We start from the raw sequence: 14960 nt of genomic DNA, 5'->3' as shown, positions 1-14960 counted from the left end.
TAACTACGACTGTCTCTACTGTAATGCAGCTTTTTAGACCAGAAAACATTTGTATATGAAATCTCTCATATCATGATAATGAAATGTATTACAGTCTGATAATTCTACATTAAACATGAGCACAGGTGCAGCAGAGTCCATATATCTGCAGTGTTACCTGCCATGAAGTGTGAGCAGGTCGCCCTGAATAAAACGACGTCCTCTCTCTCTCTCTCTGTTCGGTCTCTCTCTCTTCTGTCTCTCTCCTCCCTCAGTGGAAGCAGCGGGGGTAGCAGCAGCAGAGAGAACAGCGGCGGCAGCAGCATTGGCATTCCCATCGCTGTGCCTACGCCCTCCATCCCCAACTCTGGACCAGGTGAGCTTTGCTAGCTGCACATCATGCAGTGACGGTAACCACAGGCCAGTCAGCCTTTCTCCTTGCTGATATTGGATGAGGGCAGGAATGCAGTCGACCAGCTTCAGGCATTTTATTTATTTTAAACCTGTAATAGATCCTGCCCCACCCTGATTTACAGCGCCGCTAACCCACCGAAGAGCTGTGCTACTCTTTCCCATGCTCCAAAAAGTGGCTTGAGTATATAAAAGAACAAATATCTATTTATAATCCAAAAACAAAATCTGTTTTTTTGCACTTGGAAGTCTGGTGTGTTCGCCCGGTGTGAAATGAGATAATGCTCTTTAAACATTGATAGGAAATGATGAGAAAGCGGGCTGCGCTGTTTGCACAGTGCTGCTACCTGTGAGAGGATTTCCTTTGATGCAGTAGACAAGAGTAGCTGCTGCATAACACTTCATACTACTACATACTACAGTGCATATCTGTGTCTTTGTAATTTAAAGTTTCAAAATATGTGCCAAAAATCTAATTTAATGCAACTAAATTTAAATATAATACACATGAATGTTCCAATAATGGGCGTTGCTTGACACGGTGTAAATGTAACATGCATGTGCAGATAGTCGGGCCACGCTACACACAAAGCCCATGTTTACCAGGCAGGGATTAAGCGTGCCCATTGTGTTCTAAGCACAGCTGATTCTCTATTCTACTGTGTAAATAGGCCACGTCGCTTTGGGCCTGCTGCTCTACAGTGGAACAGTCGGGCCCACACAGCGCACACGCCTCAGACACCACTGCGTTTTAACTTGTTTTGAGCTGAACAAGAACTATTTTCAGTTTATGGAGCAGCTTTTTGTACCTCGGCGCCGGGGATCAGGCCGGCAGCACGCAACTAAGCACGGCTCTGACATTGTCTCCAAGTTGAAAAGGCCTCCCAAGGGGTTCCCTAATGAAGTAGAAGTGATGTTGTGTAACGGCGTCGAGGTGCAGGAGAGCGGCCGAGGACCGACTCTGTCCGGACCTCTGCTTTAAACGGTGACTAATGTCCTTTCAGTCCCGCCCATGTCTGCTCCCCCGGGAGCCCCTCCGCCTCCCCCACCCCCACCTCCTCCTATGGCCGGGCTCGGCCCTCCGCCACCACCACCTCCTCCACCACCTATAGGTGAGACACCTCGACCTCCGAGGCCACTCCTGTGGCCTCTTCTGCCCGGACGGTGGGATAATCATCACGTGTCCTGGGATCTTCTTCTGGTGGAGATGCACAAATAAGGGTGTTGATGGGTGTCTGACTGTTTGTACACACTGCAAGCAAGAGGAAGATTATTTCTGCTTTATGAGTAAACAAAGCTTGCTAAAGACCACTAGTTAGTTCATGAAAATAAGGATTAAAAACGTAATGCTTACCTTTAAACTTGAGTAATGGATGCAACTGTTCTACAAGCTTTTTTATTTCCACAGTGTCTGAACTACCAGCTTCCGCTGGTAGTTCAGCTCTGTAGGAACTGACTTGCTGAGAGTCTTGCTTGCAGTGTGAACAGACTATGTGCTTCTTTTTGGAGACCGGTTGCATACTATGTGATCCTCAGTGGTGGTGGTGCTTCCTTGCTCTTCACTTATCTGCTTTAATGGGCTAATGAAGAAGTCTCATATCACCTACGGCCTTCAGAATCTCTACAAATTTGACCTCAATCTGCTGCATATCTAGACGGGTCATCCACGCTGACAGACCAGATGATGATTTAACAACATAAATTAAAGCCCTCTAAACTGAGGCACTGACAGAATGTGGGAAGTGTTTCCAGTGAAAGATAGAAAGGTAATTTACCTGAAGGCCTTTGAGACTTCTTTCTGCACAGGTATGTCAAAACGTGATGGAGGTTAAAGCTGCATCAGGCAAAATGTCTTTTATTCTCTCTTAAATCATTTCTGGGACTGAAGAAGGCCGATCTGGAGCCGGTTGCACCAGCTGTTGATAAATCCGAACTTAGCCTAGAGTGATCGCTCAAGTGTTTACTAAATGAATAACTGTATGCATCACTTATTTAAAACAGGTTGCACCACACTAATGAGCTCCTACATGGAGATCCATCTTTATATTTTATAATATTTACACCCAGTAACTGCCAGATGTTGCGTAGCTTACTGAACCAGCTGCCAGAGCTAACGTTAGCTTGCTAACATGTGACCTGTTTAGATTTAGAAGTAAAATAAGATTTTAAATTGCATTTTTTTTCTATAAATGCACAACAAACTACAATCCAACAACATTACACTAGCTTGCATGTTTGGCTATTTCCCCTTAATTCTAGATTAATAGACCTACTAACTCAACTAAAGCACCATTTCTCCATGTCTGCATATCTAAACAAAGTCATGCCCACATTTACAACGCATCGTCTGTGAATGGTGCAACCTGATTTAGTTAACCGCTACCTTGAAATGAGCTGGGAGTCACTAAGTACAGCCGATAACGCCGTCCCGACACTGTTAGCTTTGTTAGCTACGAGCTGTCGGCTCAGGCGTCACCATGTTGAGAGCCATTGAGAGGCAATCAGAAATGCTACCTATCTCCTATCTTTCACCTTTAAGAAGTTATTGATACCAAAAAAACCAGGATACTAAAATACAAAACTCAATTCTGTGACTGCTAGACTCACAGCTGATGTCACAAACTATGACTTCTGGGTAATTTAAACATTCAATATTGCCTAATGTAGCTTTAATATATGTGGGGTATTGATTCTGAACAACTGAGTCTTACTGGTTTTGATTTACTGTCAGAGCTCTGCAAAGCTGTGCGTGCGTGCGTGCGTGCGTGCGTGCGTGCGGTGCTCTTTTCACCCTCGGAACATCAATGCACACATTCAGCTATAATTACTTCTGCTGGTGACGGTATGTGGAGAAGTTTGTTTGCTCCGCCGGTTCCACCCTCTCCTATCTGAGAGCGTGCTCTCTCCTGAGAGACACCACGTTATCTAGAAATGTGAACAGGAAATACTCTCTTCCTCTTGTTTTCTCACCCACACACACGCACATTCGCACTCTGCATCTTCAAATATTTAAACGGATTTAATGTTGTAATAATGCTGCTGTCGTCATAGATTATTTGGTTATTCTTGGACACCCGGTGTAATGATTGACTCAATCATAAAGTCCACCCCGCCCTCCTTGCGCAACCACAAATAGACATAAATCACAAATATAACCACGTCTTTGACGAGTGTGTGAAGAAGTTGTTTTCTCTGTCTATCCGTGTGAACCTGAAGGGATCCGTCTGCTCTGTTGCAGCTTCTCTTTGCTCACTGGATCTATACTACAGTTACAGTTCTATCTGCTGGATTTATTCAGATGACCTCTTAGGATTCTTGTCTTTTTATTTTACGCCTGTGTAACATCTCTGTGAAACTGTTTCATCACGCACACAAAGGTTCAAGTCATATTGACTATTTTCATTTTATCTTAAATGATATTTTCTCTTAACTGTTTTTTTTAAATATTCAGAACATTTCTTTGATGTATTTATGCAGGATTTTATATGCAGGCGTCAAATATTTAACAACTGTATTCATCCCCAAAATAAATTGTTGTGCTCCAGATGCTCTTATACATAGAAAAATGAATATTTACATCATATAAATGAAATGGAATCACGAACTGTGTTGCTTCCCTATCACACCTGCTTCCTCAAATTGGTTGTTGATTGTCTGTTCATAAGGTGTGGGGCTCTAATCAGTATTTAAAAGCTCAAATGATCTTTTACAACCTTGTTGATTCATGATGTGGGTGCTCCCCCCCCCCCCCCCCCCTCCTCGTCCCCTCTCTGTCTCCTCTGTCTAACCCCCCCTCCCTTCTCTCTCTGGTCCTCCCTATCTCCTTCCTTCCTTGTCTGTGGGTGTTTCTAGTGGTGGCCCCTGGGCCTGGTCTGGGCCCCGCTCCAATGTCCCAGTTTGGAACCATCTCGCGGCAGATTTCGCGGCACAACCCCTCCAACTCCTCTGTCTCTATGGTTTCGGCCACGGGCACCTACCGCCGGGCGCCGTCGGTCACTTCCCAGTTCTCCTTGCAGCAGCAGCAACAGCTACAGCAGCAACAGCTACAGCAGCAGCAGCAGCAGCAGCAGCAACAGCAGCAGCCTCATATTAATGGAGGCACTCCTGGCTATGGCCAGAACTCAAGTAAGGCCCTTCTGTCTCCAGTCCCAGCCTGTTTTATAGATCCTCAACTGTCCCCGAAGCACAAAACGTCACATTTTTCCAAATCATGCACAGTCACGAACTAAAGTGAGTTAACCTTTGAAGTCACCGACCAACAATTCATCTTTGCAAGTGAGTCACTGCTGTCTGAAGGTCAATATTGACCAGAATTATTGACTTATTACACTCTACATATGCGCAGTAAACAACTTAACAATAAACAACTTAACAATAAACTATCAAATACATAATCAACCTTACTTCTCCATTTGTTTCTGGCAAAACACCTGGACTGTATTCTAAAAGCAGAAAATACAACATGTATACATTTCAAAATGTAGACTTAAAGATTGTAGATTCATAAAATATCTTTTGTGCTTTTGGCTCTCACAGTACTTAACCTCCAAAATGATCATTTGTATATCAATCAGCTGGTGTTACCTTGACTTTTTAATAAATGCCTACACGACAAACGTGGAAAAGTAAATGAGCACAACAAAACTATATCAAAACATTAATTTACAAACTCACAAGTCTCATTTGTATGTTCACTGCTTCCCGAACACATGCATCTTCGCTTAAACCTTAATATTTAAAACACTAAACGGTCATCCGACGTGTTTTCAACAGATTTTTGCGAAGATGCTCATCATTTTGTGGGTGAAGTACTTCTCTACGTCTGATGGTGTGGGTTAAGGCCTTTTATCTGACTGTGGGATGTCTTTAATATTCATGAAGAGCGCCTCGTCCTTGGACTCGATGTCTGCTTGTAATATAAAGTCACAATATATTCGCCTTCATGCTAAGTCATGGTCAGAAGTTCAACCTGGAAATGTTAATTTCTCCCTTTTATTATGTGTGTTTTCATTCCTTTAAAAGTGAAACAGACTTGGTGTGGTGATGACGTGATCAGTATCTAGATACATTGCATAGATTAAGACATCTGTTCCGGGGGCCTTTGCTTTTACAACCGTTATTAATCAGAAGGGATTCTGCCCGGACGAGTGTTGTTCATTTTAAAGTCACTTTTTTAAAGAGAAGACTTCTTAGCTTCTGCCGTTACTTAACGCTTTAGAAACCAGCAAGAAGTGCAGTTGAGCGATCTTTCTCTGCCGGGAGGATATATTTTTTTTCCCCTCTTAAGAATGTGGTCACACTGTATGTTATGCATTCACACCTGGCTGAGATCAGATCACAACAACACCTGCCAGACTCCAGATGTGGCCGATCGCGTTACGGTCACAGTGTGCTCGGCGTGCATTTACCCCAGACATGAACACACTGTTCATGCCGAGTGTGAAGGACGACGTCGCGTCTCATCTCGTGCATTCACAGAAGCACCTGGGTTTGATTAGTCTCTGTGTCACTAACTTTAGATTGATCTCATCCTTTTTAAATATAAACTAAGAATTTAAAGTAGGGCTGAACAATATCTAATACTCTTGCAATCATAGAAGGAGTCATAAGGAGTTAAAACCTATTTAAATGATTATGGTGCGACTGTTTTCAGAGATCTGTACCAAAGAAAATGTTTTTTTTTTTAAGTCTGTAGATGCTGTGCAGGTCAGGACGTCTCTGCTGCACAACTTAATTTAATTTAAAACGATATTTTGACACACACTGAAATTTGAAATTGCAGCAGGCCATAATGTAATCTTGTCAAAAAATTTCGATTACTCGTGCAGCTGTGATTCAAAGCACTCTGAACAGATCTGAGTTCAGCGGGTTTCCTGGGATTTGGGTTGCGGTTGAAGGCCCTGCAGTGCAAACAGCGCCTCCCTCTGGCCACCAGCAGCTCTCACTGTGGGAGCTGTCTGATGGACAGAAATCAAACCTAATCCTCAGTTTATCCTCAGGCCTCAGTGATCCCCAGATACCATGTGAATGTGAAATCTCATCGCAGACGCCACTCAGCTTCTCAGCATTCGTGTCTGATCTGTGGAGACGCTGCAGCTACAGACCGTTCATTTAATTCATCTGTTGATTCAATAATTGGTCTTTTTTTAATATATATTCTTTAAAAATCTAATTTGGACTTTATTAAATATCTTTGAGTCAACAGGTTAATTAATTAGACGAAGCTCTCACTCTGTTTCTGTTGCACATCACTCTCTGTCTCTGTACGACGTGTTCACGCTCACAGTTCTTGCGTCTGTCAGTACTGTTTGCTTGGGATTGAGGTACTTTACACTGTCTTCTTGTCACTGATGGGCTCTCTCTCTCTTCTTTCTGTGTGCTCTCTCTCGCTCTCGCTCTCTCTCTCTCTCTCTGCCTTCCTGTGTTCCCCTCTGCTGTGCTTTCAGTGTCTGTCGCTCCTCCTCCTCCCCCCATGCCCCAGCTGACTCCACAGATACCTCTGACTGGCTTTGTGGCCAGGATGCAGGAGAGCAGTAAGTGAAGAGGCCAAGACATACTTTTCCTCCTCGTCTGTAGCAACTACTCCCATTTCTGGAACACCCAGCATGCATTGTGCTTGTTCATCTGCCCCCCCCCACCCCCCCCCCCCACACCCTGTCTGTCCTTTTGCAGCAAGCGAGTGCCGTCATTTATTTCTGCTGTTTGGAGACAGATTTATCTCTTCAGCTACTAAACTGCATTGCTACTGTTTCTAAGTAGCAATAAAGCTACATCACTGTCATGGCAGAAGAAGTACATTTTTTTTAAAAGTGTGCAGTGGAGAAGCCACCAACTGAGATAGTTGAGGCAGCCACCTGCTGTTTTTAGTGATTTAGCCTCATGCAGAGTATTTTATCACTGACTGAAGCTTGGTGTTTGTACGCTGATCGTAGCTCTGCAGGGTTGAGCTGAGGTGAATGATAATGTTTAAACAGAGCCTGAGGTCTCTGCAAAATACAACCGGAGAAGATTGGACTCTTCACTGACCCCTGCTGGACAAAACACCCGCATTACATTCAAATATTCAGTTCAGGAAGAATTAGTAACTTGAGATTTCTGCGGTGGATATTTGTTAACAAATAACACATGGATGCTGTCACACAAACCTAACCTACTAATACATAGCATGACACAGCATGGAATCATTTAACATCATGCAAGTGTTGATAAATCAAGAGGCTTAAACATACAGCATATACTCTTATTAAGTGATCCATGTGAAGTCCTAACTGGTGATGCTGCCTGCTTGATGAATTTAACATTCAAATACCGTCCTTTAATAAATTCTCAACATTATTTCTGCATGATTCAGTTGACCGGTGCTCCTCGAGGCTTTTTATAACCTGACAAGCCAAAACAAATCTGATTTTTCCCGTCTCTGTCCATCAGTTGCAGATACTCCCACTCCGCCTCCCCCTCCACCTCCGGACGACATCCCCATGTTCGATGACTCCCCTCCACCCCCGCCGCCTCCTCCGGTGGACTACCAGGAGGAGGAGGACGCGTCCGTGGTGCAGTACAGCGACCCGTACGCCGACGGAGACCCGCAGTGGGCGCCCAAGAGCTACGTGGAGAAAGGTTTGTGCACGCGACCACTTCCCGGATATAAAAAGCACCAAAACATTTAAGATACTAGTCTCTACTTAACAACAAACGTTGGGTACTAGAGATACTAGTCTCTACTTAACAACAAACGTTGGGTACTAGTCTCTACTTAACAACAAACGTTGGGTACTAGTCTCTACTTAACAACAAACGTTGGGTACTTGTCTCTACTTAACAACAAACGTTGGATACTAGAGATACTAGTCTCTACTTAACAACAAACGTTGGATACTAGAGATACTAGTCTCTACTTAACAACAAACGTTGGATACTAGAGATACTAGTCTCTACTTAACAACAAACGTTGGACACTAGAGATACTAGTCTCTACTTAACAACAAACGTTGGACACTAGAGATACTAGTCTCTACTTAACAACAAACGTTGGATACTAGAGATACTAGTCTCTACTTAACAACAAACGTTGGATACTAGAGATACTAGTCTCTACTTAACAACAAACGTTGGATACTAGAGATACTAGTCTCTACTTAACAACAAACGTTGGATACTAGAGATACTAGTCTCTACTTAACAACAAACGTTGGACACTAGAGATACTAGTCTCTACTTAACAACAAACGTTGGACACTAGAGATACTAGTCTCTACTTAACAACAAACGTTGGATACTAGAGATACTAGTCTCTACTTAACAACAAACGTTGGACACTAGAGATACTAGTCTCTACTTAACAACAAACGTTGGGTACTAGAGATACTAGTCTCTACTTAACAACAAACGTTGGATACTAGAGATACTAGTCTCTACTTAACAACAAACGTTGGACACTAGAGATACTAGTCTCTACTTAACAACAAACGTTGGGTACTAGAGATACTAGTCTCTACTTAACAACAAACGTTGGACACTAGAGATACTAGTCTCTACTTAACAACAAACGTCTGACTTCTGGGTTGTTGTTTTTCTTCAGTGGTGGCCATCTACGACTACAACAGGGACAAGGACGACGAGCTGAGCTTCATGGAGGGGGCGATCATCTACGTCATCAAGAAGAACGACGACGGTTGGTTCGAGGGCGTGTCAGGCGGCGTCACCGGGCTGTTCCCTGGCAACTACGTGGAGTCCATCATGCACTACGTGGACTGAGGAGTAAACAGTAAAGTCTATTTATTCAGTCGTATCGTAATCCACTGAGAGACTGACCGCCGACATTCTTGACTCCTGAGATAGACGTAACTGTATGATCCCCTCCCCCCCCCCCCCCCCCTTTTTTTGATATGACAGAATGTTCTTTCCCTTACCGATTGCAAATAAAATGAAAAGTAATATCTATTTAGTTTATTTTTTGGTGTTATATGGGCGGGTTGGGGGAGGGGGACTTTTATGGAATATGTACAAAACAAAAGGTTTCTAAAGAATTGGACTGCACGCGTTGAACTCATAAGACGATAGTCACACAGCTGAAGGATGTACGACATCATCTTGCCTGGACAAAAAAAACCAAAAAGATTAGCGAGTCAAAGTCCTTTTTTTGTGAACAAGAACATGAGGTTTGATGGAACAAATAAAACGTAAACACCTTCAGTCGAAGTGTTTCTACTGTCCGTTGTACATAACGAGAGCTGCAGCCGCTCGGGGTTTCTGTAATGTGAATTCAGTGAATGTCGATTATATGATTAGAAGTGGCGCCCTCCTCATTCATTAAATAGGATGGCCTGTCAATACCTCACCAATTAAAAGTACTGTATATGGTATTTCAAAGAAAAACAATTACTCCTGAAAATCAGTCTTGGCGTTAAAGCATGCAAAATTTTAAAAGAGATAATGTAATCTAAAGTTTATCGCCATTATGCTTCCATTATGTTGTAAATGTATTCAGCTTTTATTTTTATTACACTGTTGAAATCACTGAACTTTTTTTAGACTGAAGTAAATTCTCAAGCCTCCCCCACATGGTCTCACACATCCTAAATGCCACTTTGCATTTGGACTTTAAAAATCTTAAAAAATTGAAACTGAAATTACTTTTTCATCCGTTTGAGGCAGGAGATCACATTCCATTTTAAAAGATTGTCACATCACTGTTATTTTATACTAATCCACATCAAATCCGTGGGATCCATCAGTGACTGTGCTTCTGATAGACAGCGGAGAGCGTGCCCGACACTGCCATGTGACAATTCAGATGTAACGTAGACCAATAAACAACTAATACCTCCGCAGCCTTCACACAGACCTGCTCCGGGTTCAAAGGACCACGTTGAATGCTCTGAACATGAGATCCTCCGAGGTGTACATATTTTGAAATCAACATCAGCTGTCACTCAGGTCTAGAACTCATCGTTCCTGTCGGCCCTCGAACGCACCATCTAACATGACAACTTCTTTTATTTTTTACCATTTCAGGATACTGCAGCTTATGCCTTGATATTTTGCCTGCTTGCTTTAGAAATTTCAAATTAAATGAAAAACAATGTTTCCGGCTCAATTTCGTGGGTAGAAATATTGAAATCTGTCTGCCCTTCATTTGTACATATAATATGTTGATTGAAAAAGTAATGTACAGTCTTTTATAATAAACAATTCTATGTACAACATGCATGGTGTGGTCACTTGGTGGAAATCAAAAAAGCACAGATTGAAAAAACATAATTGCAGGTTTATTGATCACAGTCCTTGACGATGTTAAGGCCTTAGTGTATACAGAGCACTTTGCATTAAATAAGTAACATGTCACAAAGACACATGACTGTTTGGCCGCCGAGGTGTGGACGGATCTTGAAAAATAAAAATTTACATCGATCCAAACAAACCGATGACACACGGTCATCTGTGTGTTTGGATTTACAGATTTCTCAATGCCGCCACGGCTCAACACTAGCAAGTAACAAACTCAGTCAGAAGTCTGCTAATTTCAAGCATGAGACGATCACAGTACTGAATGAAGGGAGGAGTTGGATTGCAGTTTTCAGTGGTGTCCATCAATTTAAGTTCATGATATTTCCTTTTTCCAAATTATCACCGTTGTTGCCATTGAGGAAATCTGAATCAATGGATTTGCACTAAAACAAAGTGTATTTATATATATATTTATGGTATGTGGCAAACAAGCACCAGTAGTCCTTCCGAACCAATCTCCCGTGGTTTTTAAACGTTTGAGAGTTCAGGGTGAGTCTTTTTTTAGTTTTTCCACAGCCAGCTGCCTGAAGTGCTTCCTGGAGGTTCACTTGTCTCTGGTGAGCACCATCTCAGTGAGCCTGATGAGGGCATCTCTCTCTGCCGACGGCCGGAGCTTACTGATCTGCCTGATGGCTTCTTGACAGTAGCGCTCGGCCAAGTATTTGGTCTGTTCCACGCCGTCGCTCTAAAAACAGAAGAAGAAATATTGTTTGAATGTTCTGTACCTGCAAAGTACAAATAACTACAAGTTAAAAGCCTCCATCACCAACTGAAAGCTTAGCTAAGGTTTTGGTCACACAATGTTTACTTAATACAAATCAAACCATTTTTTATATTCATCTACCCCATTTAAAGTGTCTCATGCAGGAAGCAGATGTTTTTAAACGTCTAGTTTAGGTAGAAACTTGCACCTGGAAGCATTTAATGTACAGTGTGTTGCTGGTCATACCTGCAGGACGTACTGCCAGGCTTGATCTATGTCTCCTTTAGAGCTGAAGCGTCTCATGATCAACGCATGGAGCTCAGGGAACTGGAAAGGCAGAAAGAAATTGACGTAAAGTCTGACAGTAGACAGTGATACGTGGTGTGTGTGTGTTCCAGTAGCTTCATTTAAATATACAGTTTCTACGACACACGTATGACCGACTCTCTCACCTGTTGACAAGCGAACAGGACCGGCCCGGTGGCCAAGCCCAGTTTGAGATCTGCAGCTGAGGGCTTCCCCAGGTGGCTGGCTCCTGATGTGAAGTCCAGGACATCATCCACCAGCTACAAGTCAGAGAATTATTAACCCATAGAATCATAGACAGTTCATTTCAACAGAATTATGTCCTGAATAGATGAGCTATCCTTCCAGTAGAGGGGTTTCTTATGTTTTAGCTTGTAAGGAGTAAAATAAAAAGATTAAAAAGCAGAAACTACAGAAATTACCTGAAATGCAATGCCAACGTTCTCCCCATACTTGTAGGCTATTTCATGAACTTTCGGATCAGAAGTTACCTGAACGCACACCTTGGATGACACAGAAGAGACAAAAAAACATTTGAGTAGAAACCGAGTCTCTTCTTCCGCGCCGTGATATTTGTGTGAAACAGAACGTACATACTGCTTTACAGCTGTTTGCAATAAGACTCGCCGTCTTCTTGAAGGTTTTCTCCAGGTAGTGTTTGAATCTCTCGTTCTCGTTCTCCTTTGAGCCCAGCTGCATGAATTCACCTGGAAGCACAGAGTTTAGAGATTAGGGAGTTTGGTATTGGACGCACTGTACAAGCAGACTTTGGGTTGTGACCCTAAGCTGCATTTAAAGATGGGGGCGTTGCCGGCTCCCCAAAAGTGAAGCCAAAACATCTAGATCGCCCTCTGGTGGCTGGCTGCAGTATAGAACATAAGCTCTACTCCTTCCATGTTAGCAGATGGGACATAAACCAAACTAAATAAAAAATCAATTTACATCTCGAATACATTTCTTCCACAGATGGTTTCTGTCATTTTAGGTAGTTCTCATCATGGTTTTTAATGCTATAAAACTTTGATTTAAACTGCTTCCAATGTGCTTTAAAAAAAAAACGACCAAGTACAGCTTTTATTACTGACTGAGGTGGCACGAACAATGATTTCTGTACCTCGCACCAGATCCTCCATCACCTGCGACATCACTTTTACAACCGTGTTGTCCCCAATACGAGCCATGGCCATGGAGGCAGTTGAAAGGATGAAATCTCCAGCTAAGATGGCCTGGAGGAGAAAAAAATAAATGATATTTATATCCTTAAAATGAAGCGGTACAGAGAAAAATAAAAGGTTTTTAAGCATATCTAACTTCTTACCTTTTTTTCCCCCCACACCTCATTGATGGTTCTCTTTCCCCGTCGTCTAGCTGATCCGTCGATGACGTCGTCGTGCACCAAGCTGGCAGTGTGGATCATTTCTGCAATCATAGCTATGGTCCTCTGCCCCGGGAGCAAATCTCTACAGAGGACACAGAGGAAATAAAAACCTGGACTGTGCTTTATGACAGGGTGTGGTGCATCCTGGGGTTAACAGTAAAAACATAAAACATTGAAGTTCTGGACGGATCCACATCTTACCCGGATCTGTTGCTGTGAGCGTTGAGCGCCCGGGCCATTAGGACAACAATCATCGGTCGTATGGCTTTGCCCTTCCCATCGAAGTAGTAGTCACATAGCGACTTCAGCTCTTCTCTGGATGCAAATAGCTCCTGTGAGGCAGAGGAATAAAATGCATGCATTTAATTTCAAATCTACTGGTGTCGGAGATAAACTTTGCCAAACACATCATGTCTTCTGCTGATTTATAACCAATATCTTGGAAGACTAACTTGTCATGCGTTTCACATGTAGGGACACAATAGTAAGAACACGCTCTGTATTGGAGAAAGTACCTTTCTGATGTCATCATATAAATTTGTTAAATCTTTCTGTGCTAATGTGAACGGGTCCTGAAGCTTCACGTCAGTGTGTACGTTCTGTCTGCGACAGCAAGACTGCAGTGTTGGATTCAGCAGCCGGGAAGTGTGTCTGGAGACAAAGACAAACAGAAACTGTCAAATATATATACAGAAAATAAGGTAATTACTATTTATAGTATTGTTATACCTACAACCATAGATCCTTGGTACTACAACAATTTCATGTGATATAAATCTTACATTGCTTGACGTTTAACCGAAATTGCTAAAGTATAACGTGCTAAATGCGGTGACCGTCACATTTATGTGCACAAATGCTGTAAATAGTTGTTGGTCATGATAACTCACCTGGGTAGAGATGTGGTGGAGGTGAGAGTTTTTTGGAGCATCTGTGTCGGTAGAGCCGATAGCTGCCCCTGAAACAACAGAGGACATGAGACCAAAAAGGATTTTAGACTTTTAGACCATTTAAATACTTTAAAGGCCAACAGAGTCAACAGAACAATTTACCCCAAACAGTGTATTCATGGTGGAAATATTGTAGTTTTTACTCTTTTTAGCATTTGTACTGTTATTGTTGGAAATCAAAGCTGTACTGGCTAAATATGTGTACAAATACATCTCAATGTACTTAGGATGAGGATAGAAATGGACATGGAGCTTAAAACAACAACAAGCAGAACAAAGGTACTGAAACTGTAAACAGACAGACTAACAACATGCAATGTCTTTATGAAAGTCAAGTGTTAAGTAACGTGGGTCATAAATAAATCACATAAAACATCTAGATGGACGTTGACGTTGGTTCGATTTAAAGTAGACAACTATCAAAGTAAAGGACAGCAGTAGATTAATGTCTGTGCAACATTAGACGCAGGTCTTGACCTTTATGGGTGCTGAGGAAGTTCTGCACATGCCAACAACATACCCAGAAGTCAACAAGTCCACATTCATTTAGGACATTCTTACAAAACACGAGACACTCTTGCGAAAGAAAAAAATGGCTCGAATCGTTGATGTTGCATTGCGTAAAAAGTCAGTGAAGTAACGTTAATACGCCGGTTAGCTAGAAAATGACTACCATTCATTTTTCTAACTGACAGCTCCGCGGTGACCTTCCTGGTTTCTCAGCCGGCCAACTCACCTCGCTCCCCGGCCCGGAGCTCCATGATGTCCGCCGGAGACAGGCGGTGGAGAACGTGGGCACAGACCGGCCGTTAAAGTGCCTCAAGGTTTCTAACAGACTCCTGCTCGTACAGTTCGTACTCCACCTCCTGCACTGCCTCAGCCACGGGCACGCCATGTTCCCGGAGCGTCTGGGCGTCAGACGGCAGGTTATATAGTTGCGTCACCG

The 14960-nt window shown here is 42.7% G+C and overlaps 2 protein-coding genes across 11 annotated transcripts in view; one reads left to right on the top strand and one right to left on the bottom strand.

Moving 5' to 3' along the window:
- The window catches only part of abi1a (abl-interactor 1a), a 41271-nt gene extending 30676 nt beyond the window's left edge, over nt 1–10595 (top strand). For 2 of the 10 annotated variants that reach the window (XM_076080342.1, XM_076080343.1), the window contains 6 exons: nt 255–355; nt 1395–1502; nt 4243–4515; nt 6837–6923; nt 7819–8007; nt 8969–10595. In XM_076080342.1, coding sequence (XP_075936457.1) covers nt 255–355; nt 1395–1502; nt 4243–4515; nt 6837–6923; nt 7819–8007; nt 8969–9144 — 934 coding nt within the window. In that variant the 3' untranslated portion in view covers nt 9145–10595. Of the gene's footprint in view, nt 1–254; nt 365–1394; nt 1503–4242; nt 4516–6807; nt 6924–7818; nt 8008–8968 lie in introns of all 10 variants that reach the window. The other 8 variants (XM_076080345.1, XM_076080346.1, XM_076080347.1 and 5 more) reach the window with 5 other exon arrangements.
- Nucleotides 10596–10636: 41 nt separating this feature from the next.
- pdss1 (prenyl (decaprenyl) diphosphate synthase, subunit 1) lies at nt 10637–14957 on the bottom strand. The gene is made up of 11 exons (XM_076080356.1): nt 14751–14957; nt 13955–14022; nt 13580–13715; nt 13266–13396; nt 13005–13146; nt 12801–12912; nt 12284–12393; nt 12109–12189; nt 11833–11946; nt 11627–11707; nt 10637–11362 (listed from the first exon to the last, which is right to left on the bottom strand). Exons 1-11 carry the CDS (start codon nt 14907–14909, stop codon nt 11222–11224), a joined length of 1275 nt encoding a protein of 424 aa, XP_075936471.1. The 5' UTR covers nt 14910–14957; the 3' UTR covers nt 10637–11221.
- Nucleotides 14958–14960: the final 3 nt, after the last annotated feature.

This window comes from Anarhichas minor, unplaced genomic scaffold, assembly GCF_050575085.1.
Source record: "Anarhichas minor isolate MPS153535 unplaced genomic scaffold, ASM5057508v1 ptg000074l, whole genome shotgun sequence".
In the NCBI taxonomy this organism is placed as follows: domain Eukaryota; kingdom Metazoa; phylum Chordata; class Actinopteri; order Perciformes; family Anarhichadidae; genus Anarhichas; species Anarhichas minor.
Note: the sequence above shows the minus strand (reverse complement) of the source record. Positions and strands in the feature narration are given on the sequence as shown.

What these genes read in the sequence shown, in the direction of transcription:
- pdss1 (XM_076080356.1), bottom strand. Translation starts at nt 14,909, where the DNA reads ATGGCGTGCCCGTGGCTGAGGCAGTGCAGGAGGTGGAGTACGAACTGT. An exon ending in AGGTGTGGGGGGAAAAAAAG is followed by an intron (nt 12,913 to 13,004) that starts GTAAGAAGTTAG and finishes TTTCTCCTCCAG; the next exon opens with GCCATCTTAGCTGGAGATTT. An exon ending in ACGTTGGCATTGCATTTCAG is followed by an intron (nt 11,947 to 12,108) that starts GTAATTTCTGTA and finishes TCTGACTTGTAG; the next exon opens with CTGGTGGATGATGTCCTGGA.